Source organism: Montipora capricornis, chromosome 6 (assembly GCF_036669925.1).
Source record: "Montipora capricornis isolate CH-2021 chromosome 6, ASM3666992v2, whole genome shotgun sequence".
Lineage (NCBI taxonomy): Eukaryota > Metazoa > Cnidaria > Anthozoa > Scleractinia > Acroporidae > Montipora > Montipora capricornis.
This window is the reverse complement of record NC_090888.1, coordinates 44,693,937-44,717,038: the sequence shown is the minus strand read 5'-3', so window position 1 is coordinate 44,717,038 and position 23,102 is coordinate 44,693,937. Positions and strand designations below refer to the sequence as shown.

The 23,102-nt window shown below is 38.8% G+C and overlaps 2 protein-coding genes across 6 annotated transcripts; one reads left to right on the top strand and one right to left on the bottom strand.

Moving 5' to 3' along the window:
* On the bottom strand, positions 1-8,302 carry LOC138052238 (uncharacterized). 2 transcript variants are annotated; one of them, XM_068898622.1, is made up of 7 exons: positions 8,065-8,302; positions 6,565-6,992; positions 5,962-6,105; positions 4,459-4,629; positions 3,721-3,796; positions 3,275-3,355; positions 1-1,324 (listed from the first exon to the last, which is right to left on the bottom strand). In XM_068898622.1, exons 1-7 carry the CDS (start codon positions 8,066-8,068, stop codon positions 1,209-1,211), a joined length of 1,020 nt encoding a protein of 339 aa, XP_068754723.1. In that variant the 5' UTR covers positions 8,069-8,302; the 3' UTR covers positions 1-1,208. The 2 variants fall into 2 exon arrangements, with proteins under 2 accessions (XP_068754723.1, XP_068754724.1); XM_068898623.1 differs by having other exon boundaries at positions 5,962-6,102; positions 8,065-8,195.
* Positions 8,303-8,951: 649 nt separating this feature from the next.
* On the top strand, positions 8,952-22,767 carry LOC138052225 (uncharacterized). 4 transcript variants are annotated; one of them, XM_068898606.1, is made up of 5 exons: positions 8,952-9,223; positions 11,825-12,024; positions 13,294-13,416; positions 20,264-20,428; positions 21,373-22,767. In XM_068898606.1, the coding sequence occupies exons 2-5, from the start codon at positions 11,836-11,838 to the stop codon at positions 21,445-21,447; spliced, it is 552 nt and encodes a 183-aa protein (XP_068754707.1). In that variant the 5' UTR covers positions 8,952-9,223; positions 11,825-11,835; the 3' UTR covers positions 21,448-22,767. The 4 variants fall into 4 exon arrangements, with proteins under 4 accessions (XP_068754707.1, XP_068754706.1, XP_068754708.1 ...); XM_068898605.1 differs by lacking the exon at positions 8,952-9,223 and adding an exon at positions 9,658-9,810; XM_068898607.1 differs by lacking the exon at positions 8,952-9,223 and adding an exon at positions 10,976-11,098.
* The last annotated feature ends 335 nt before the right edge of the window (positions 22,768-23,102 follow it).

The window sequence follows — 23,102 nt, the reverse complement described above, 5'->3', positions numbered from 1 at the left end:
TTGTTGAAATGAATATTTTAATGCCTTCGTTAAAATAGAGTAAACACCCGCATATAAGAACACTTTTTTCAGGTTTAAGGCTGATCTTGTTCTTATTTGAGGGGTGCTTAGTGAGAAATCAGCCTGAAAGTGTTCTTAAAATGTTCTTAAAATTGATTTCAGAAATTCTTCAAATTAAATATTACTAAAGGTTTAATTAACATACAATGCTGTTTTGTAATAGATTTTATAGTTTGTAGTGGTCCTAAACACCATAGTACTTTGATACAAATAGTTTACTTCATAGAAAGTGCGGCGTACGGGGTTTTATGCACGAGTTGTTTGTGTCAAAAACCCGAACGAGCGAGGAACGAGCGAGTGAGGGTTTTTGACACAAACAACGAGTGAATAAAACCCCGTACAAAGCACTTTCTATGTCGTAAACTCTTTATTACACATAACATGAGAATTTTCATTAAAATAGTTTTCTGAACGCGAATTAGAAACAAAAACTCACTAACAATAGAACCAAATGCAAATTTAATTTAATTCAATAACAAAGTACGATTTGCACGATTTGCACGATTTGCACGAGATGCACGAGTGATTGGCATGGAAACGCCTTTACGCTATCGCTGATTGGTTATACTTTCACATGTGAAATAGCTGTACGCCATTCTGATTGGCTGTATAGGTCTTTTTCACATGTGAAAATAAAGCGTATAGATTTGTACAAATGAGCTTTATGGAATAAAATTCTCATGTTATGTGTAATAAAAGTTACTACATACTGTATTGTTTTCTTATCTTACTTGTAATACCCTTTCCCTTTGTATTAAGAACATGTTTTATTAATCAGGCTGAATTTTTTCTTATTCATATGGTGCTTTATTGGCCAAATTTCAGCCTGTTGTTCTTAATCCACTTGTTCTTATATGTGGGTGTTTACTGTATTCTACAGATTGATTTCAAGCTTTATTCGTTCTACACTCTCAATGAATGAATGATTATGTCGTGACCTTGCCAAAGTTGCCGTGAATCTACTAACTTATTAGCTGGTGGATTCTCTACAAATCGGACAACGTTTCGACAAAATTAGTCTCCACAAAAAGAAAAGATCAATAAAACGCTGATATTAATCTGCATTTAACAATGTTTTGGTATGCGGTCATTGAATAGCTGGCTAAATTATACAAAAGACCGGCAGCGGCCGATAAAAAGCACGATTTCTAAAGTATTGTCGGTCTTATTGGTTCAGTGAGATGGAGTAAAATTTTGTGAAGGGTTTCTGTTGAATTATCCTTCTTTGTCATAAAACGCTGATTTTGATTGGTCGGAACTGTACCTGTTAACAAGAAAAAATAATCTGGGTTTTAGCAAATATTTGGCAAACACAATACTACTACGTACTACTCTCTACTACTAATAATAGAAACAATAATAATAACACTAATAATAATAACATTCACACGTACTAGAATTATATGTTTTATTATAATAATAAACTTTTAATTTCTCAAGCTTCGGTAGCCAGTTTTCCTGTGCCTCATTAATGCTTTGCATGCATTCTAATTGATTCATTCGAAGGGATTAACAACGTATCAATCACCCCCGAGCGGCCAAAGGGAAAACATACTTTATCGTCCCGGTATGCATGTTTTGGGCCGTTAGTTATGCTTGCGTGTTATCTTCTGATTTATATTACCCCTGATTTATTTAGTAAACGATCGCAGAGAAGAGGTGTTAAGATGGTGAATACTCTATATACACTGGCGCAAAACGATGTTGGTAAAATGGAAACAGAATAGAGGGCACGCTGTCATTTTATTTATTATGTACCATTACAGCCTACCCTTCTTTCGTGAAGATTAATGACTGGGGTCAACGGTGTAGCAATAAAATGAATAAAATACAAAAAAAAAAACGAAATAATGGGGAAAGAAGAAAAAGAAAAAGAAGCTAATTTACAGGACTGTGAGTGATTAGTGAGACGGAATGTTTGAATGAGTTAAGGTCATCAGTATCAAAAATACACTGTGGTAAACTGTTCCATTGAGTGATGGTTCTGGGGTAGGAGGATAATTGGTGACACGAGGTACTGGTAGAGAGGGGGATGAAGCTATATTGTGGGAATGCCGGGATCTACGTGTCATGGGTTGGAGGTATTTGGAGGCGTTAACTGGAACATGTCCTCTGTGGATCTTGTACAAGAGAAAAAGTCTTGCATCCGCTCTCCTTTGTTCTAGTGACCTCCAGCCAAGGTCCTGGAGCATGTTTGAGACGCTAGAGGTATTTTGATACCCCTTTAGAGTCCACCTAGCGGCCCGTCTTTGTACCATTTCGATCTTGTGGGCGCCGTTATTTTCTACACCTGGTCTAGGGTCCCAAATTGCTGCACCGTATTCGACCTGAGGGCGCACAAACCCCATGTACGCCTTCTCACGCAAACCACTTGAAGTAACTTTCAAATTACGCTTCAGGGACCCGAGAGAGCGATTGGCTTTGGCTGTTGTTACATCTATGTGTTTATTCCGAGATATTTGATGTGGTCAGCCTCTTTAAGTGGAGTACCATTCAATACGTAGGTGAACAGGATCTTGGTGCGTGCACGCGAGACGCGGAGTACTTCACACTTTGAGGCATTAAATTGCATGAGCCATTCCTCTCCCCACATCTGAAGAAGTGTTAAGTCGTGCTGAAGCTGCTGACAGTCTTTGCTGTTATTGATAGCAAGGTACATGACAGTATCATCAGCGAAGAGCCTGACTTTGGATTTAATGCCATTTGGTAAGTCGTTAATATAAATAAGAAATAGTGCCGGGCCGATGACCGAGCCTTGTGGTACGCGATAGAACTGGGACGGGAGTCGAACGTTTACCGTCAACAACCACGCATTGCTGCCTGTTGTTCAAGAAGTTCTTAAGCCAGCCTAGGGTGTTGTTACTTAAGTTTCAGTAATAGCCTGTTATGAGGAACTTTATCGAAGGCCTTTGAGAAGTCCATTACAATGACGTCTGTTTACTTTATGTTCCGTGGGATGTTAATTAGGCCGGTGACAAATTCTAGGAGCTGAGTTTCACAGGACCTATTCTTGCTGAAACCATGTTGTAGAGGATAGAGGATGTCATTTGCCTCTAAATGTGCCATCTGTCTAATGATAAGGAAGCGTTTCGACTTTATCGTAACCAAATTCGTTGAGAACTTTTGATAAACTATGGTCGTCTGAGAGTAGAAGTCAGGGGCATGGAACATGAGATAAAGGTTTGCCGTGACCGTTTAAATTAATGTCCATTACCTGTTGAGCTCGAGGCTTGGACGCCAGAAGGTCTAAGAAAAATTAACCAAAACCAGATAATCGATAGCCATTCACCGCCATCTGTTAAAAAAAAAAAAAAAAAAATAAACTAAATAAATAAATAAATAATAATAATAATAATAATAATAATAATAACACAAAGGACCTTTGGCCATTGGCTATGGCTCGCTTCTTTGGTGTAATGTCGGCATAACATCCGCCGGAGCTAAAGCGTTTCATGTACATAATAATAATAATAATAATAATAATAATAATAATAATAATAATAATAATAATAATAATAATAATAATAAAAAGGAACGTAAATACGAATTCATAAAACAGTCGTTCCTAACCCTAACGGCCATGTAGTCAGTCAACAACGAAGATCGGTGGCGGATCGTTTGAACGCGTTTCTGTAAACTCTGTAAAATGAAAGTTTTTACCTTTTAGCTGAAGACACTGGTATTTACTGGCTTTCGGTAAGTTCTTCGAAGTTTGAATGATTTCTTGACTTCTCTCCTAAAAGCAACAACGTCATCATGTAACTGAATTCTACATTTTTATGAGTGGGTTGCGTAATGGTTTCTTGCAATCTATGGTAATCTTTTGTTTTCCATTTTCCGAGTCTAATGCAAGTCTGATTTGTTGCTTGTACGTTAAAGTCAATTGCATTTTTTTAGGTATTATTTTTCTGAGACTTGACATGATATCTGTTCATTGGAAATGAACAGTGCCTTGGGAATTAACAAAAATAGTATAATAAATCACTTGCAGGAGATGTTACGAGGTTAGACATAGTACTGTCCTGTTAAGGTTTTGATTTTAACTGAGTGTAAAGCTTTTTTGACACCTTTTCTGTTTAAAGAGATAATTCTTATTTGATACGTGTTACGGAAGCTTCGTTGACATTGAACTCTGAACTGCAGATCAGTGGCAGTATATAGGCTACCCATTTCCTCTCACTTTTATCTTAAATTATTGCATCATTTTCCTTTGTTGAAGGACGATTCAAAGAGAGGAAGTGTCTCTAAAGTTCAGTGGGATATCATACCATTCAGTTGTCGCGAAAAGGGAATTTAAATTTCAGACCGAGCTGTCTTTAAACTTTTGTGATGAAATTCTCTTCGCGTGGCATTTTCTCCCTTGACTTTTACTGAAAACTAAGAATTTCATCTACTAACTCGTTTAAAATAGGTCACAATCTCTGATCTCGCAGTGTCGTTTTCATGAGATGCTGTGATTCCGCAGAAAAACGATTGCTTTGTTTTGTCCACGTGGATGATATCAAAATGGCAGCTTGGAAAATCGGTGGCGTTTTCTGGCGCATTCCAAGCATCACTTGCTTTGATGGTCTGAAAGCAATTTAAAAACACATAAGAAATAATCGATATCTTTTAACTTTGGTATCTTAATCATCACCGGCAAATGTAGCGACTCAAGATTTTCTTTTGTAGGGCCGCCCCGTTTACAGTTGACAAGTTTCCCTTGACAAGTATTTTTTCCGAGCTATAGGGATTGCAACACTTTTATGTACTCGCTGACTTTGCAGACCCAAGCTAAACTTGTTCATCGTCTATACGAGCAATTATTCCTTTTGAAGAAGAACTTGTCGAGGAGAAATTGTCGATCCTATGCACGAGCAATGATAATTGTCAAGGAAACTTGTCAAGGACTGAAACTTGCCGGTATAAACGGGGCTTTAATTCCATCATGCAGGGCCGAGAACGCCGGGCCCTGAATTTTTAGGTTGTTTTAAAAAACCAGAGTCGGACAATTCACCCATAAGACAATTTGCCCTAAGCAGGACAATCTTTGACCATACATGGTCAGGAGCCCATCACCTGACATGGTAGCTAATCACTTGAAACCCCAGCCCTAAACATGACTGAAATAAGTGCTTAGATTAAGGCTACAGACATAAGCACGAAATTCAATTCTGAATACCCACTTCAACGAAATCATTACGAGAATTAGAGGGCACAAGACATAAGGGATCGAATCCGGTTGGCCAGCCCATCACCGAAAGGAAGGCACTAATCAATTAAGAGAACTACGCCTGCGCCTATGGGGTAACGAAATAGTCATCTCTTTCATCTGTTTCATTTTGTACATTAAAGAATGATTCGATCTGATGACGTGATAACGCTTATTTAATTTTCCTACGACGGTTAATCTACAATCAAACTCTGCTTTTAGAACTGAAGTATTATAATAGTAATTTTCTCATTATACGTTTTTTGAGGACAATGCGCCGGAAATGATTCCTCCCGGATCGTAAAATTTGAGGAAAAGTTAATGTGTCTAATGCCAGTTTCGACAATTTGGAGGGAATGTCTTGTTAGCAGGATTACTTTTACAACATAACGGCAATCAGTGTTCTAGCACCAAATGAAAAACCAATAATTGCTTAACAAGATGTACTCATCAAGGTGACGTAATAGGTTACCATGACAACAAAAATGCCATCTAAAAGAACCCTATATTCAGTTGTATTTAAACGTTTAAAAATGACTGAAAACGAACTCGGTAACCCTCATTTTTTGTTGCGGGAAAGTGATTTCTCAGGCTAAGATAAAACTCAATAAAAAACTGATTAAAAAATCGGCTTTGGAGTGGATTCAGAGCAGCCTAAACCAATTGCGAAAGTGGTTTACTTGTTCAAAACTTTATCACTACTTGCTTACCTTCACTTTACTTCCTCTGATCTTCCATCCGTGTTCTAAGGCATCGAGTATAATTCTGATATCCTCATCACTGTTGGACACAAAGATCCCAGCCACTGGAACCAGAAGTTTGTGATGTCTTTCTTCTTCTTTCTGGCACACCTGCTGATTATTGCAACAAAGTGTATTGATTCAGAATCGTGGACCACCATAATTCAAAACAGATGGGGCTGCATGTACTGACTTTAGTCCGACTACTTGAAAAATGAAATACAGATCTCGAATAGTCGCAGATAAAGGAGTGCTCTGTGATTGCTACCACTTACTGTCCTTCAACTTAAGTGCCTTCGACCAACCCCTCTCCCCCCCCCCCCCCCCCCCCCCCGCCCCCATTCTGAGAGTAGCGTAGAGGGCATGCAACCACTAGCACGTGCATTCAGTACAGTCAAACGCAAAATCAAGCGCACTGTAGAAGCTTGAGACAATGGAAAACTCTATAGTATAAACATTGGTAACCGAAAAAAGCCGGACCTCAGGTAATGTAGTCAACCCAAAGAGAGAACACTAATTAAGACAAATTGGAGTGAAGCCGTAAAGAAATAATCCGAGGGAATGCAGAAGTACCTTACATGCTGTTGTGGTATCATCTACCAGATAGATCAAAATCTTCCAGTCTTTTCCTTGCCTTGGCTGTTCTGCAAAAACCACCATTTGCATTCGTTTCTTGTCGTTTTTCCCTGGTCGTCCAAAGGCAGCGATTTCAATGTCTTCCGGTAGCACTGGAAGGGTTACTTCGATGTCATTATGTTTGTGTTCTATTTTTGCATCAGGGTAAACCTCCTTTAGGCTTCTCCAGCTGTCTGATTGTTCAGTTTGCGCTTTGACAAGACTTTGTTTCGGTCGACATTTCACATCGATGTTCCACGTGTTACCTGCGTTCACCAGACAGCTGTGCTCAATTGATACAGTGTCTTGTCCTTTCTTGACTTCGTAACAGCAGCTGACTTGAACGCATTTTGAGCCCCGGTCGTTGTTGACCTGTTGTTGGTCAACTGAAACAAAACAATATGGTACATTCTGAAAACTAACTTTTGTGGATTGAGTTTCCGAGTCCTTCGCAAGAACTGGCAAACACGCTTTTGCGAATAGACCTATCTCAGGCAACCGTTTTTCATAAACCACCAATTCCGTGGAAGCAATTTTTGTTTCTATACCCCGTCCCAAAATGAACTGATTGCGGAAAGGCCGGATCTTTACCACAAGGCACAAATCTGCAGTGCTTGTATGTGGGTAGCCTGGCATTTGTTGGCGCGAGAGGCAAATTAATTTCACAGCGCTCCTCAATACCACCAGCTAGGCTAGACTGCGAGAAGTCCCTCTGTTGCTCTGGAATCGTTGAAACGAACGCTTAGGTTGAACTTTTAATGGCTGAAACTGCGGGTCGCAAATACCGCGGGCGTTGGTTAGAAAGCGGTATTTGCGACGCGCAGTTTCAGCCATTTTGAAGTGTTCGTTCGTTTCAATGATTTAGAGCAAAAGCGAGACTGCTCGCAGTCTACAGCCACTCAGGCTAGTATGAATAATGCCATCAATCGGATATCAGGTAAACCTGACCGTTACACACCGCCTTGAAGAATATCAGGCCGTCCGAGTATTTCTCCTTTTCACGCTGCAAAAAGATATGACTAAAGAGTACAAAAGCTTATAAATAAACGTTAAAACATCTAAACTAGTCTAAACTCTTATCCAACTCACGGACTTATCATTATTGTGCGTTCACGCGAAATTTGGCGCGATATCACAAATGCTCGAACCGAATGCGTTACTTTTGTTCCACTGAATTTGAATCGAATAGTATATATATAATTATAAATCCAGTTGATGTCGTTTCCAGTAAGTCAGACACAATAAAATTCTATCCTGTGAAAAGAAAAAACGGACTTAAACAAGGACATATTTGTTGACAAGGCGAAAAAGAGCGGTTTGCTGTTGCTGGACACCCTACAAAAATTAGGAAAAATAAAAACACGGAAAGGATCTGTCTTCCTAAGGTGTTGTTTTTACGAGAACGCGATCGCCGACAAAATTGAAATGTCGTCTACTTCACGGATTTTCTAAGCTTACCCATAGCCAAATGTGTTGGTTTTTTAACTCCACAGAGTGACAGTACTGTTTTTTTGCGAGGCTGTGGCGTACTGCGTAGAACTTGTTATGTTGCTTTCATTTATGTATATCCAAAGGTCATAGCCAATTACACTTCAAGGAGATCGATAAACATTACCTCATATTATATTTCACGCCGGATTTTTCATTTTCCACAGTCATAGTTATCTATTGTTGTGAATCCAATCTTCCGTCCATCACAGTTTTGTTATTTTATCATATTACCAATTAAGGGAAAGACAATATCATGGGGTTTTTCCCGAGCGGAAATTTTGCTGATTATTTTCACTTTGACCTTGGAGAACGTGACGTAATAAAACTTTCTCATGCAATTTGAATTTTAAATGGTAATTCTTTTAAAAAGACTTGAAAAACTTTTATTAACTAGTTCAACCTCGAATAACAACTCGAAAATTATGAAACCTGTAGTGATCGGTCGCGATGTTTCACTTAACATTTGCACAATTGCACCGTTATGTTCGAAACCTTCATCCAAGTATTTCCTTCCAAGACTTATACATTAAGTTAGCTTATTTGTGGTTTAAAAAAATAAAAAGGAAATATCTAATGATGTCAACAGGGCCTTTTCCCACCGAAACTGAAAACGCTTTCGAAAGCATTTTATGCAGATCACTCACGCTGCAAAACACTCACCCGGGGAATCCCCAGATGAAGTAGTCAAAAACACCGTTCTTGATAATTGCTCAGGGTACTTTTCCGACAAGTTGTTGATTTACTGACAAGTATATTTTGACAGATGTAAATTAAAAATAAAGCCCTCCTTTGGCAAAATCCAATGGAAACATAGACTTGGAGAAACCTTCTGAATGACAGCCGTTTTAAAATACTCTTTTACGTCATCAGAAAAAAAACAACAAAGCGCTCTTACTTGAGCTTTCTTTATTTCGTAAAATACTTTCATCTGTTAAGTTATTTGGTTGGTGCGAATCCATTAGCAAGAATACGGATATCATAACGGATCCAGCGCCAAACTACTCGTCGCATATTGAAGACACCATGTAGAAAGGGGTCGTCAGCCTGTTGACGTTTTGAGTTGCAGATCTAGACTTGTACAGAGGTTTTTTTAGAACATCTGGCACTATCCAAAATTACTCAAGAAGTAAGTACTATATCTTGAGTGCTCTTTTTCCTACTAGTGATTTATAGCTTCGGATTATTCCTTTGGTTTTTTTCGGGGTGAATTCTGCAATGCATTAATTGATAAACAGAGTATATTTTTTAATACGAGGTTTTGTTTGTGGAATATATTTTCCTTTAAAACATGCGTTAAGCCAGCCGGTTGCCTCTTCATCGCATTAAACATAGCTTAGCATAGAAAGCCGCAACATGCTCGTGCCTCGTAAATAAACAATACCGTGCGTGATCTGGCATCAACTTCGTCAGATGCTCACGCGATTTTAACCTTTAACTAATACACACCATAACTTAAATTAGCTTCATGACTCATATCGCGTCGGGGATTCCCCACGGCGTAAATTTTCAGTTTCGTTGTCTGAATCCACGCTGAGATCACGAGACCGGTTAAAGATACGCCGAAGGTTTTATATAGAGGTTGTTTTCAAGAAAAGAAGTCAAACCGGCTTATGCCAAAACTGTCGAGGAATTGATCAGGTGTCCCCGACTATTTTGGACACTGTATTCAGTAAATGTTTGAGCTTCTGAAGACCACAGAGGATTGCCAACAAGGTTTATATGTTCGTGTTTTTAACATTTAATTTCTTTAAGTCGGTGACGATACAAGAAAGAAAGAAGCCTTGCTCTGCGAATTGAATCTTCTAAGCCCGGCATTTTGCGGATAATTTGCCATTGTCTCTAAAGAACTTTATTGCGGTTTATATAATTGGCGTACAAGTAGCGAAAACAGCGCAAGCTATACGCACGTAAAGTTCTTCGTATTAAACCTAATTTTTGTTTTGATCTTCGTTGTTAAAAAAATTTCGATCTTGAAGCTCTTCGCGCTCCAGTTTCACTCCAGTAGTTTAAAATTCTAGCCTTACAATCGTTTATTTTCTTCGGCGAATGCATTCCGAATTTGTTTACGGCTTGGTGTGTATACCGTATTGATATCCTAGAGATGTTGACAAAGACTTCTGCGCTGTCATGTATTTTTCGTGTAACCCAAACTTTCTGAAATATATGGACCGTAACCTAATAGTACATAAAGCTACTACATTTTCCGTGGAAATTTAAGTTGAATAGGTACGAAAGAGTCAATTTTTAGCCCAGAATAAGCCACCAATATTTATAAGTTGTTCACTTTGGAACTGTCAATTTACCACCCGAGCCGATTTTGAAACGCAAATTCTCCCTCCAATGATAAACCCTTGGCATATTTCTAGATCTTGCTAACGTGACTTTCTGTCGGGAAGATAGCACTGGCGATCCTCTAATTATTTACGTGATTTAAAAACATTTCTAGGCGTCGGGACAGGTCAAAACACAGCCACCTTGATCACTCAGGCGGTGATCGGTCTTGTCTCTCGACTTAGTTCAATTTCCTCACATAAGAGGTGAAGCACTCAAAATAAACTGGTAATAGTTTTTAAAATCCTAAAACCACCAAATTATTACATCAACGTGCTACAAAGTGATTGTTAGTGACACGGCGATTCATCATGAATCGATTCTGTACGGTTCTAGGGCAAGATAGAAATATTCCACCTGTTTTCAGGACCATTAAGAATGCAGGGTATAAGAAAAGTAAAGAAATAAATAAATTCAATCAATAAATAAACGCGCGACTGCGGTGCACGCGAGCACATTTCGTGATTTATGGGGACGAGTAATGTTTTGAAAGTTCTCATTGACCAATCAGAAAAGCGATATTTTGTCGAGTTTCTACAAATAGTGGTAACACTTCCCCGTGACAGTGTTCATCGGCGCGTGTCCTGGGCACGAGACTTCACTGATTTAAGCCACCATGTTTTATTGAGGTTGAAGCATTAAGAAATAGCGCAATCCAAAGAATATGACGGTAAATATACGAATTTATTATTTGGAGTGCAGTTAGTGCAAGCTAAATAACAAGAAACGAGATCTGTGGCGAGTCTTCTGTTTTTCAGTTTGACAAGCCGAGATCATCCTTGGCTGTGTTGAACACGTTGGTCCTGATAAGTTTCGATGGTCAAGCCATTGGTCGACAGTGACATCCGAAGCCCTTGGCTTTGTGTCATGCAGACGGTACGTAGGAGACCATAAAGGACTCCTATTAAATATGGCAGGGAGTCCATCACCTTTGTCAATTGGTCTAACTAGTGTCATCGAGGCTATCTAGCGCAATCATTTTTGTCGAATACAAATATCACTGATTAGATCCGTCCATCGGGATCTGGGGCCTTTGTTAACATTTGGCTTTCCAACGTGCTGGTCTACTTGCCAAGCGTTTTCCTTCATTAAACCACTTGGATTCCCATGCTCCTGATATATTATACTGGATTTGCTCAAGCAGTTTGATTTTGATCTTCTGAACTATTCATGTTCTGTTTCCATCATATAATTAATCTGAAACCCTCTGTTCTGTTGCTCTTTTTTTAACTTTTGCGGATTTTTTTCCCCAAAACCGTTTAAACAGACCTCGCGGTTAATTAAGACGAAGAGTATACCTGAAAAAGTATCCGACAGCCAGTAACTTTCTTGTTGCCTATAATGATCTTAACGTAACATGACTAATATAGCCAATTCTTTGTTCTCTTTCATGTAGTTTTTTACGTGATGTCAGACGCAATTCCCTTCAGAAAGCAAAAATCTTGTCTGGAACTATGCAACGAGGATGACCTGTACTTTATAGACGTATTCAGTTGTGTCCAACAAACAGAGCGTTATGGACTCAATCATCCTCGTCAGCAACTCTTTTTATACATTACGAGGGCTCCGTCTGAAAACAGATCAAGCTTCCTACAGGTATTACTCGAATCAAAAGATTTGCTATCAGAGTAAAAGAAAGAACGAGAAAGACGGTTAAGTTTTTCACGCGATATTTCGGGATTTATATCCTTGTATATTCAGAAGGTACACGTTTAGAGGCTTGTTAACTTTGCCCTTGTCTTGAAAACATGTTAAATGAGAAATGTTTTTAAAGAGGAGATCATGACGCACAGGTGGATTATAAATAAAAGGACTGCAGTTTTACTGATGGCTTTCGGCAACCGGGAATTTTTCGGGGATGTAAAGAAACGAGACCCATGATGCACTTGAATTTCTTAAAATTTGCCGTCCTAACTCGTAACTAAACAGCCGGTTACGTGCTTGGTGATTTTGCTTCAGTTAAGTGAGTTGAGTTTTTTTCATTTTTTGTATAATCTTAAATGTCTTCTTATCAGAAATAGTCGTCCAACTGAATAGGAAGGAAGCAAGTGTGCTTAAAGTGGTACTACGATCAAAAAAACAATTCTTTTTTTTCTTTGCATTTCAAAACTATGTGAACTAAACACTAACTGACCCAAGTTTTAAGTTCTGATTTTAAAAGGAAACCTGTTTATTTTAACTGGAATTTTCTTATTTATTGGTCCGCCATTACTAACTGTAAAATCTTGAGAGAGCTGGGTCGAGGAGAAAGTGACATCAAAGAGTCACTAGTTTAAGAATGCAATGCGTGTGTACGCGGCCGAATTAATATGCAGGACGGGAGTTTCGGGCAATCAGACTTTTAAACCCGTGTTTTGCATATACAATAAATTGCGTTTACACGCTGAAATTTTAAGCTAGTGAGTAAATGACGTCATTTTCTCTAGATCCAACCCTCTGAGGTCCAATCGGCCAGTTTTGAACGTGAGTAATGGCGGACCGTGAAATCCAAAACTTACACTCAAAATAAACAGCCTTTGGATAAAACTCAAAGCTCAAAATTTTGCCAGTTAGGTGTTAAGCTAACACGCTTTCAAAATCTGAAGAATAAAAGGAAATGATTTTTTGATCATAGTACCACTTTAATCATTTTATAAATAACATTCCAGTACTGGTTAGAAGACGGAGGAAATTTTAATGATAGCGAAAATCAAATTTATGTATAAGAAGGTGGCATGTCAATAACCCCTTATGTCAGAGCGGCAATTCTTGCCAATTTAGCATTTCGTCCTGTTGTAGTAAGTTAGTGGCCCTGTTTTCCGTCGTTTCAATCCGCCGGTCAGCTAATAGCATTTACGTGACTTCGTCTATCGATCTACTTTACAGGAAGAAAAACTACGTTTAGGATTGCGTCGAGTGCATCGTGATTCGTTTCGCTGGAAGAAATCATCTACTGCTGACAAAATTCTGGCTATTTTGAAAATGGAAGATTTGGAAGCTATAAAGAAGGTAAGTACCAGTGTTCAGCCAATATTACAATATGTCTTTCCCTTATATTATTCAATGATTTCAACGTATCTTGTACCAATCTGTCAGTCTCTCATCGGAACTCGCATCTGAAAGCCTGAACCGCCTTGTTTGGACGATATTAGTGAAGACTGTTCAAAACTTGATGAAGTGGAAATTTCCAGCTGAAAGTACAGTCACGAGAAGGACTGCATGTTATTGATGACATTGACTGACGTTCCAGAGCCTTGACTCTGAGGGTTGTCGAAACTTCAGTCAAAGTCACCAACAACACTAGTCCTTTTCAGGACTACTTTGACGTGGAAGATGTTACTAGGTCAAGTTTTTATGTGACTCTTGGCTTAAAACCGTTTGCTAATTTAGTGATGGCTGTCCTCGTTTTCCACCCAAAATAAAAAACCGCATATGTCTGAATGAGGGTACTGATTATAAAAGAGAGGAGAAAACGCTTCTCCCATTTTGAAATTAAGAGTCAAATAGCAGCTCCCGTGACGTATAATGTGATTGGCTCGATGTCCAAGCTAAAAACGAAAAGGGCTTAACAAATTGAAACAATGTCTTAGACTTAAAACAATAGAAGCTGCTTACAATACCAAGCAACAGCAGGTTGCGAGAGCTGGTACATTACTGGAAATCAAACTGCGTGCTTCCTTATGAGGAATAAAGGCCACTGAGAAATGCAGCTGATTAGATGCATGCCCAATTTTAAGCAAGGGGGACACTTCGTGACGCTACTTGAAATCTACGTGCAATGAGACATCTAATTAGGGGCATGTCGATTTACACCGTACGATTTTTGTCGCATGCGACAAGCTGTCGTGTCGTACGCTTGCCGCATGCGACAAAAATCGTACCTTGTAAATCGGCTCTTAGATAGTCATAAGCTGGGCCTCGAGATTTTTAAATATGATTGAATTAACGATGACTAGACTGCTCATATGATGAAAGTTCCGAAGATCAACGCAGTTAGCTAAGCAATAAAGCACTTGCAAGTAATCCTGAAAAAATCCAGGAGGCCTTGAACGGGATTCGATCTATGACCATTGAATTGCGCCGCACTTGCTCTACCAGCGTAGTTGTCAAGCCAGCTGAGACGAGCTGGTAAATTGCGAGTTTAAGTTGTATTCCGCTAGACATGAATGAAATGAACAGTCATATATTCCAGGAGCCATGAATAGGAGCTTCCCTATGCACTATATCTTTGAGTTAACCATTACGCGTATCTTTCTATTTTTAAGGCGCCCTCAAACGAGGAAACATTGTTGCGGAAACATTGTTTCCCGAAATGTTTCCTCGATGCGCAAACGAGGAAACAATTGCTAAGTAAGTAAGTAAGTAAGTAAGTAAGTAAGTAAGTAAGTAAGTAAGTAAGTAAGTAAGTAAGTAAGTAAGTAAGTAAGTAAGTAAGTAAGTAAGTAAGTAAGTAAGTAAGTAAGTAAGTAAGTAAGTAAGTAAGTAAGTAGGTAGGTAGGTAGGTAGGTAGGTAGGTAGGTAGGTAGGTAGGTAGGTAGGTAAGTAAGTAAGTAAGTAGGTAAGTAAAACCTTTATTCAAGTGTCAATGTGTTTAGCCCTGATGGACTAATTGGGGACACCAATAAAATAGCAACACTAATTAACTTATGGTACTTATAGAATTTGACTATTTACAGGAAAATGACAAAAGACTTATGTATACAAAATAAAATTGTACAAATGATAATAATAATAATAATAATAATAATAATAATAATAATAATAATAATAATATTTTTTAAATAATAATAGAACTTTATTTTCACACAATAAAACAACAACACAAATAAACTATGATAGATTACAGGGTGTGTTTGGTGACCAAAGTAGCAATAAAAAGAAGACTATAATTTTCACAAAATTAGCCAAAAATAGATATGACCGTTTAAAATTAAACAAAAAAAAAGCTCTTACAAGTAAAACATATTGAGGATAATAATTTATGAATAACAAATATATCTATAGGTATGTAAAATAATCACAAATCTAAAAAACTATTCCCAATAAACAAAAACGAATAAAAATAAAAATATGTATATATACATATACTCGATAAATAATAATAATAATAATAATAATAATAATAATAATAATAATAATAATAATAAATAAAATCCCTTTATTAACATATTCCAAGCAAATTGCTATTTACAAGTAAGAAGTAAAACAAAAAGAAGACTATTAAAACCTATTTACAATTCATTTCCATTAAAAAAGAGACTAGTACGAAGCACAATAAACTTACGAAGATATTCGTATTTGTAGTAAGAAAAATTCATGTCATGATAGCGTTCTGACTAAAAAAAAATTGGAAATAAAGATAAGCTCCTTAAAGAAAAGCCACTCTTATTTAAAATATATATATATATATATATATATATGCAGATAATATCAGTCAGAAAAAAAAGAAAAACAAAAACAACCAAATAAAAAAATTACGAAAACTAAGAAATTCTGGCGGTCACATTCTCGATTCTAATGTCTGTTTCCTGAAGGTCTACATTCCTTCTTCTTCCTCTGGAACCTCTAAGGCAGAGGAGAGCTGAGCGGAGGATAGCAAACGATACTTTTGCTCTTAGCCAGGACACGGTGCTGGCGTAGTCCTCTTCCTTCTTAATGGCGAGTAGTTCAGCTAATCTGCTGTGGTATCTCTTACATTCCTCGGCCATTCCGCCTGTGGTAGTAAAAACAAGTGGCGTAAAGGTGCCTTGCTCCACCTCCATCACCCTGCTTGCATATTGGCGTTTTTTTTCATTCTCGTGTTGCCTGTAGATTTCCTTGGGGCTTAGATCTCTGTAAGAAGATGCATGATGGTGACAAACCCTGACATCGAAGAATGCAGTCCTCTGTCTCTCCCAGAAGCCACGAGCGCTAATATCTAAACGTGCATCAGGAGCTCTGTTAGCACCTCTGTTCAAAGTCTCTCCATTGATTTCCTGAAGGACCGGCTCTATTTCCACATCATTACATACCATGCTCAACATCTCTGCTTCCAGGTCACGAAGCTCATTATGACGCTGTATTATAAACCCGCCACGTCGGCATACCATTGCATGATCTACGTTGAAACGGTCCCCGCATACGCACACTTTCGGTGTGTCGGTGATTTCCCAGTCGTATCTCAGACTGATCGCGTCTCTGAATTCGCTCTTATTTAGATTGAAGTTCAAGTCTTTGATGGGAATTACTGTCAGCCAGTTCGATGCTCCCTTCTCCGTGGCTAGCTCTACAGCTCGCTTGGTTCCTGTCGGCAGAGAGGTCCTCACCCGTTTTAGCCTCTCATCCATACACTCATCCTTCTCCTTACGCGCGCTTATTTGCAGTGTTTTTACTTCTGACACATCCGGGGTCTGATGCACTTGCTCCACAATTTGCCTTACTAGGGGACTTGTGACCCTGACTGAAGCCTCATATTCTTTGGGTGAGGCTCTGACTGGATCTATAAGCCCAAGCCCTCCCAAGCGCACAGGAAGCGCAAGGAGTTCGCGCTCGGTTTCAGTTGTTGCGTGGTTCGTAATAGCTGGTATGAGGACTTCGCTTATCGCACGCTCCAAAGGCTCTAACAAGTCGGTAATATCGGGCAGTGTCCTTAAGAAATACGTCCATCGGTGCCGTAGCCCAAAAGTGAACGCTGCATAGCTCGCCTGAGGTTGTGATAAGGCGAACTCTGCAAGTTTGGTGACCTGGTTTACCCAGTCTTCTACCTTCTCGCCCACGAACCCTTCCAGAAATGACTTCGATCCAAGAACTGCACCTAGGTGCTTGTGGCCTTGAGAGGTGATGTTAATCGCTGTGTCACCAAATACCTGCATAGCAGCGTGTTCTTTATCAGGTTTAATGATCAACCAGAACTTTTTTGCATTGGGGAAGTACCCTAACGCCGGACCACTCTCTGATAGCTCGTCCCACCATTTCCGCACATCTTTCAGAGAACCACTTCCCGTTGCATCGTCAGCAAACCAACACTGTTTAGCTGAGCCTGAGACGTGTAGACGCGTTATCAGTGGCTGGAGACTAATGGCGTACATGCTCATAGCGAGAGGGTCCCCCTGTGTGGTGCCTTCCGCTGATTTAAGTTCTTGGCCGCCTATAATAAAGAGCCTCGCAGGCTGTCTGTAGGAGTTAATCGCATAAGTAGGTTTGACATAGCACTCTTGTATTGTGCAACGCAGCAGCTCTGTTCAGGGCATTAAAGGCATTTGAGGCGTCAACAAGAAGAACAGCGTCCGTGTCATCAGCGTCGAAAATATTGCGCATTGCATGAATGGCAGCCTCACTCCCACTTTTATGGCCTGCGCATGCCTGCAGCGAGCCATTTGCGTCAACGACATCTGGTTTTGTTACTCTCAACACGCACTTCGCAATTATCCTCCGTATTACTTCACCAACCCCAATCGGCCGGACCGCGCCCTCTCCTTTGTCAAGTGGAATCAGACGATTGGCTAAAATTGCCTCGATACTAAGAAAGTCAACAAATTCCGTGCACAGTCGTCTGGTCATTGTAGCTATAGCTGTGCACAGATCGGACCCAGATTTCTTGAAAGATTTGCACGCAAGTATTCTTCTAAAGCCATAATAATAATAATAATAATAATAATAATAATAATAATAATAATAATAATAATAATAATGGCATGACAATGTAGCTAGGGCAGTTCACTGGTACCTGTCAGAAAAATATGGGTTTGAGCGAAATGAGAGGTGGTATGACCATGTCCCGGACAGTGTACTTGAAAATGAAGATTACAGGATGCTGTGTACGGACAGACCATGAGATCGAGGCTAAGAGACCGGATTTATTAATAATTGACAAAAGTGAGAAGAACTGCCAAATCATAGACGTGGCAATCTCAGAAGATGGAAGGGTGAGAGCAAAAGAAGATGAGAAAGTAGAAAAATATCAGGACCTTGCGAGAGAAGTTCGAAAGATGTGGGGAGTAAGAACAAAGGTGATACCCATAGCGGTAGGGGTGTTGGGAACAGTACCACTGAGGTTAAAAGAAAATCTGCGGACCATAGGTGTAGAACAATCCATTGAACTGATTCAGAGATTTGCACTTTTGTGATCGGCAAGGATTCTTAGGAAAGTGCTGGAAATGTAGGCAGGAAAGAAAGTACAATGAAGGACGCTCCTTGGTTTCCTTAGACAACTGGTTGTTGCCCGGAACCAATGAAAACCAGATTCTATCTGAGATTATTATCAATAATAATAATAATAATAATAATAATAATAATAATAATAATAATAATAATAATAATAACAATTAAAATGACTGTATTGGCTACAAAGATTACAGCAGTTGCTGATGTTGGTTAAAATGTCTTCAAGATACAATTTTCTTATTTTTTTTGTAAAAACGGGTAAACTGGGGGGATCTCTTTGATTTTAGGTAAATTTTGATCATAAGAATGGCCCAAGATATCTAACAGAGTGTTTGCCGTAGCGTGTAGGTCTAAAACGGGGTAATATGAAGTCACTGTTCCGCAACGAGTGTGTAGAACTTTTTCGGACAAATAGATCGGAAGAACAAATTCAGAAACATTTTCGCTGCAAGAACAGAACTACAAGAAATATTTTCGTTGCAAGAACAAATTCAGAAACATTTTTGCTTCCGCAAAAAAATGTTTCCTGGGGCCGCAAATGGGGAAACATTTGCTTCCGCAACAATATTTGCAAAACATCTTTTCCTCGTTTGCGGGCGCCTTAATGTCACCAGCAAACGAGGAAACAATGTTGCGGACAAATTGTTGCGAAAGCTAATGCTTTCCCGTTTGCGGCCCCAGGAAACATTTGTTGCGGAAGCAAATTTTGCTTCCAGGGAAGCAATAATGTTTCTGATTGTGCTTCCTCAGCAAATGTTTCCTCGTTTGCGCACCGAGGAAACATTTTGGGAAACAATGTTTCCGCAACAACTTTTCCTCGTTTGCGGGCGCCTTTACAACTAACCCTTCAGCAGCAGACTCACATTTACGTCAATTTTTCATAATTTTGTACAATGTAATTTGCATATATTGTGTTTTTGCTATTTTTGTCTTCGTTTGACAATAACTTTATTCTGATTTGTCATTCTAAAGGGGACAGCTATTCTTAGAGTTATTTTCATAGACTTATGTCGCAGAGTTAGAGTTAAGTTTCCAAAATTCTGAATTCAGGATTTTGGACTTCCAAAATCTTGAATTCAAGATTTTGGAAGTCGTTAACTCTAACTCTAAGTCATAACTCTACTGAAATAACTCTATTGATAGTTAACCTCCATTCTAAACAGTGCATGCACAGCCGAAGAACTCGTGGCGTTCTAAAAAGAGAGAAGAAGAGCGCAAAGGTTGACTCATAGGGCTTGTATAGGAGAGGAAAGCTCCTACCCATGCATGGGCTCCCGATAATCTAAATTCATGTCTTAGAGCAATCTCACAGAACGGTGAATTCCATTCCCGCATCCTTCTCTGCCTTTAATTTTTGGGTTTCTCTTCAACTCTTTAAAATGTTTTTTTTTTTAATCAGCTATGACCATTATAAACCTCATAATATTTTAAATCCGAAAGTTTAAACACTTACAAAGGCGTTGACCAGTAAAAGCATTCTCTCAGTTTGGAGCTTAACAAAGGGAACTCGCAAAACCTTCCTAACCGCGTTTTCCAGGGAAAAAAGTCTCTCCTTTTTTTCAGGATCTTGTTTGGTTTAGTAAGGCTAATATAAATACACAAAGGTGTATGACTACTGAGATTCATGTGACAAAAACATTATAGTTAAAAGTCTTTGACTCATATGAAATTTTGATCACCCTTTGAAAGCGACATTTGATCATGTTTACTACAGATTGAAAGGATGAAAGTGGACGAGATGCGTTTGCCAGAGAAAGTTTCCTTCACTCTTCCAAAAAGTGATGCATCCAGCATGCAAGCTGTAGTGAAGGTTTTGAAGGGAAATCTAGATGGTGAAACTCTGTTGCAAACCGAACAGTTGACGTTGCCACTTTCAATGGTAAGTTCATTTTTATTTTCACTCTTTTCGTCTCGTGGCTTGGTCAAAAGGCAACCAATGGGAGGAGGGTTGACGCAGAGGCTGGTTGCTACATATCGTTTAATTAAATTAATCAAAATAAAGTAAAGCAAAGTAAAGTAAAGTAAAGCAACCATATTTAACGTCGATAACTCGTAACAGTAATTCAACTGACAAACCTAAGGTCGACGGAGCAATTGGACAAGCAATCAAGCAACTGGACTCTGATTCTAATGTTGTATTTTCATCGAATCTCTCACTGATGTATAGAACTCTTGACTTTGCTCGAGAGAGACTGCTTCAGACACGTTAGCGTGGGGCAAATTATTTGATGTTTGGGAGAAGAGCATTTAGAGCCGGATGAAATAGGCTTAGGATTTTGAAGTTTCGACAGCATCTTCGGTCATTTTCAGGTTCGATGGGGTGCGACGATGCAATTGAAACGTTACAACGATTTTAATTTTTATGATAAGACAAAATAATAACAAAGAAAATAGAGGCAAACAACTAAAGGATGTAGGAGGAAACCTCTTGCCAGGGTATTTTGTCTTTTTTTTCAAACAGGCTTAGAAAGTAACCGGCAACGTTTTTGTTCGCGAATATCGTGACCTGCTGGGGTTTGGCTATTATAATTTGATCAGGTTGTGAATTCGGGTTTTTTCCAGGGTAGGAGGGGTCGATTTTGAATTTATTAGTGTTAACTGATATTTTGAAAATCATTTTAACCTTGTCAAAATGGTCCCACTAACCATGATTTGATTGCATGCAATGCGTTGGTAAATAATTTAAGAGGCAACGAGAATCTCATTTCAAAATATTTTTGTCACTCATTTAATAAATCGTTGCTGGAATTTTGAGGCATTTCTCTCACAAATAGTGTGTTTTGCTTGTAAGCACGTGTCTTTTATTTGTATGACCTTTTTCAGATTCCCTCCAAGGAACCAAAGCCTGGAGTTGAGCACGAGCACACAAGCACTGGGCTGGCAAGTGTATCCTCGTGACACTCAGCTTAGCCATAAGAACCAAATTATTTTTGTTGCATCAATTATGCAAATTGAAGTAAAACTTTGCTCAAGTGAATTGAATGAAAATGTAAATATTCAGACTCAGTATACTTGTAAATGTGGACTTTTGTTGTAAATGATATAATACAGAGGTTAAGTATGACGTTTACACCAAACGGCAAACGTCGTTAGTGAAATTAGGGTTTTACCAAAACTGTAAGAACCCTGCTTGATATTAGCTCATTTCGGTCTTGTTAGCTGCAGGTATCAAGCAACTTCTCAAAGGAACGAGACAACTTAAAATGAGATAATTTTCACGCTTTTATGATAAGCAGGAGCCTATCGTTTCCCCCGTTTGCCGTAAGCGTCATGCCTAACCTCTCTAATGTCCTCAACATGAGTACCGTACAGTAAAAATTATGCGGACTTAAGGCGACAAATGTCTCTTCTGTAAAATATTTCCATTATTTTATTAGTATCGCCTCTCTGAAGTGAAACGACAGGCTGTTGCTTGCAAGAATGCCACAAAATTCTCTTATTTAACTTTCCTTGAGAAGTTACGCAATATAATTATATCGATAACAGGCAAAAAAGGAGCTCATCAGTAAAATAAAAGAAAATTATGGCAAAGTGCAAATTTCAGCCTGGCGTTTGCCGTTTACTGTAAATAGAGAGATTTACGCTTAAGTGAAACGCGAATGGCTAAAGTGACCACGTTACTATGATTCCTTACCGCAATTTTCAAGCGAAGCTTAAACAAGCTTCACTCACTCCATTTTAAGCAATTGCCGTTTTACGTAACGTATTAACCGTGATGCTAAATCTCTCAAATGTACTATCGGAATAATTTTTCCTATTTACCCAAGTTTCCTTTTTGAAGACAGCTAGCAGCAGGGCTTCTTCGCAGTCACTAAGTTTATTATCATTCTAAAGTTATCATACAACTCTGACCTGCTGGAAACGGCTGTTTTAACATGCGCGCTCAAGTTCTCAAGTCCTCCACTTTTACATGAGAAGCCTTTTATCTCCTGTTAGAAATGCCATCTCAGTCGACTTGCTTAAATGCAAGGTAAAATTTCTCTTTTCTGTATTCTCCTATACATTCATCATGATCGTCGTACTTTAATTTTCAATGTTTTGTAAAAGCGTTGCTTGATGCCCGCTAAGAATTACTGATATTAAATTAAATATTGAATTTGTAAACTTCTGTACTCGTTGTAAAAATCTTCCAAGCTGTGAAAAGTTAAAGTATTCATGCAGTCGACTGGCTTTATCATCTCGGGGATGAGGTTGAATAAACTTGAGCTCATGATCTTACGTTTTCCTGAGTATTTGTTCCCAATATGGCTAAGAGGTTCATCTATCAGAGAGCAGCTGGGTATTATTACAATATGATTAATAATATCGTGGTTCGACTGACTGTAACGAAAAACGAAGGGCATTTTAATTTTCATACTTAATCGATACTAAGAATATTTCGAGATTGTTCCAAGAGAATAGAAAAAAAGGGGCATGGTTGTTTGAGGCGGGGCATTGGCGTCCATACTACCGTCGTTCCCTTAGCCTATCCTTTCCCCTCCCCCGAAATGAGCTCAACTCTTTTTCTACAGGGGGGCCTCAGTAATGAACTCTTATGCGTAATCGATTTCACA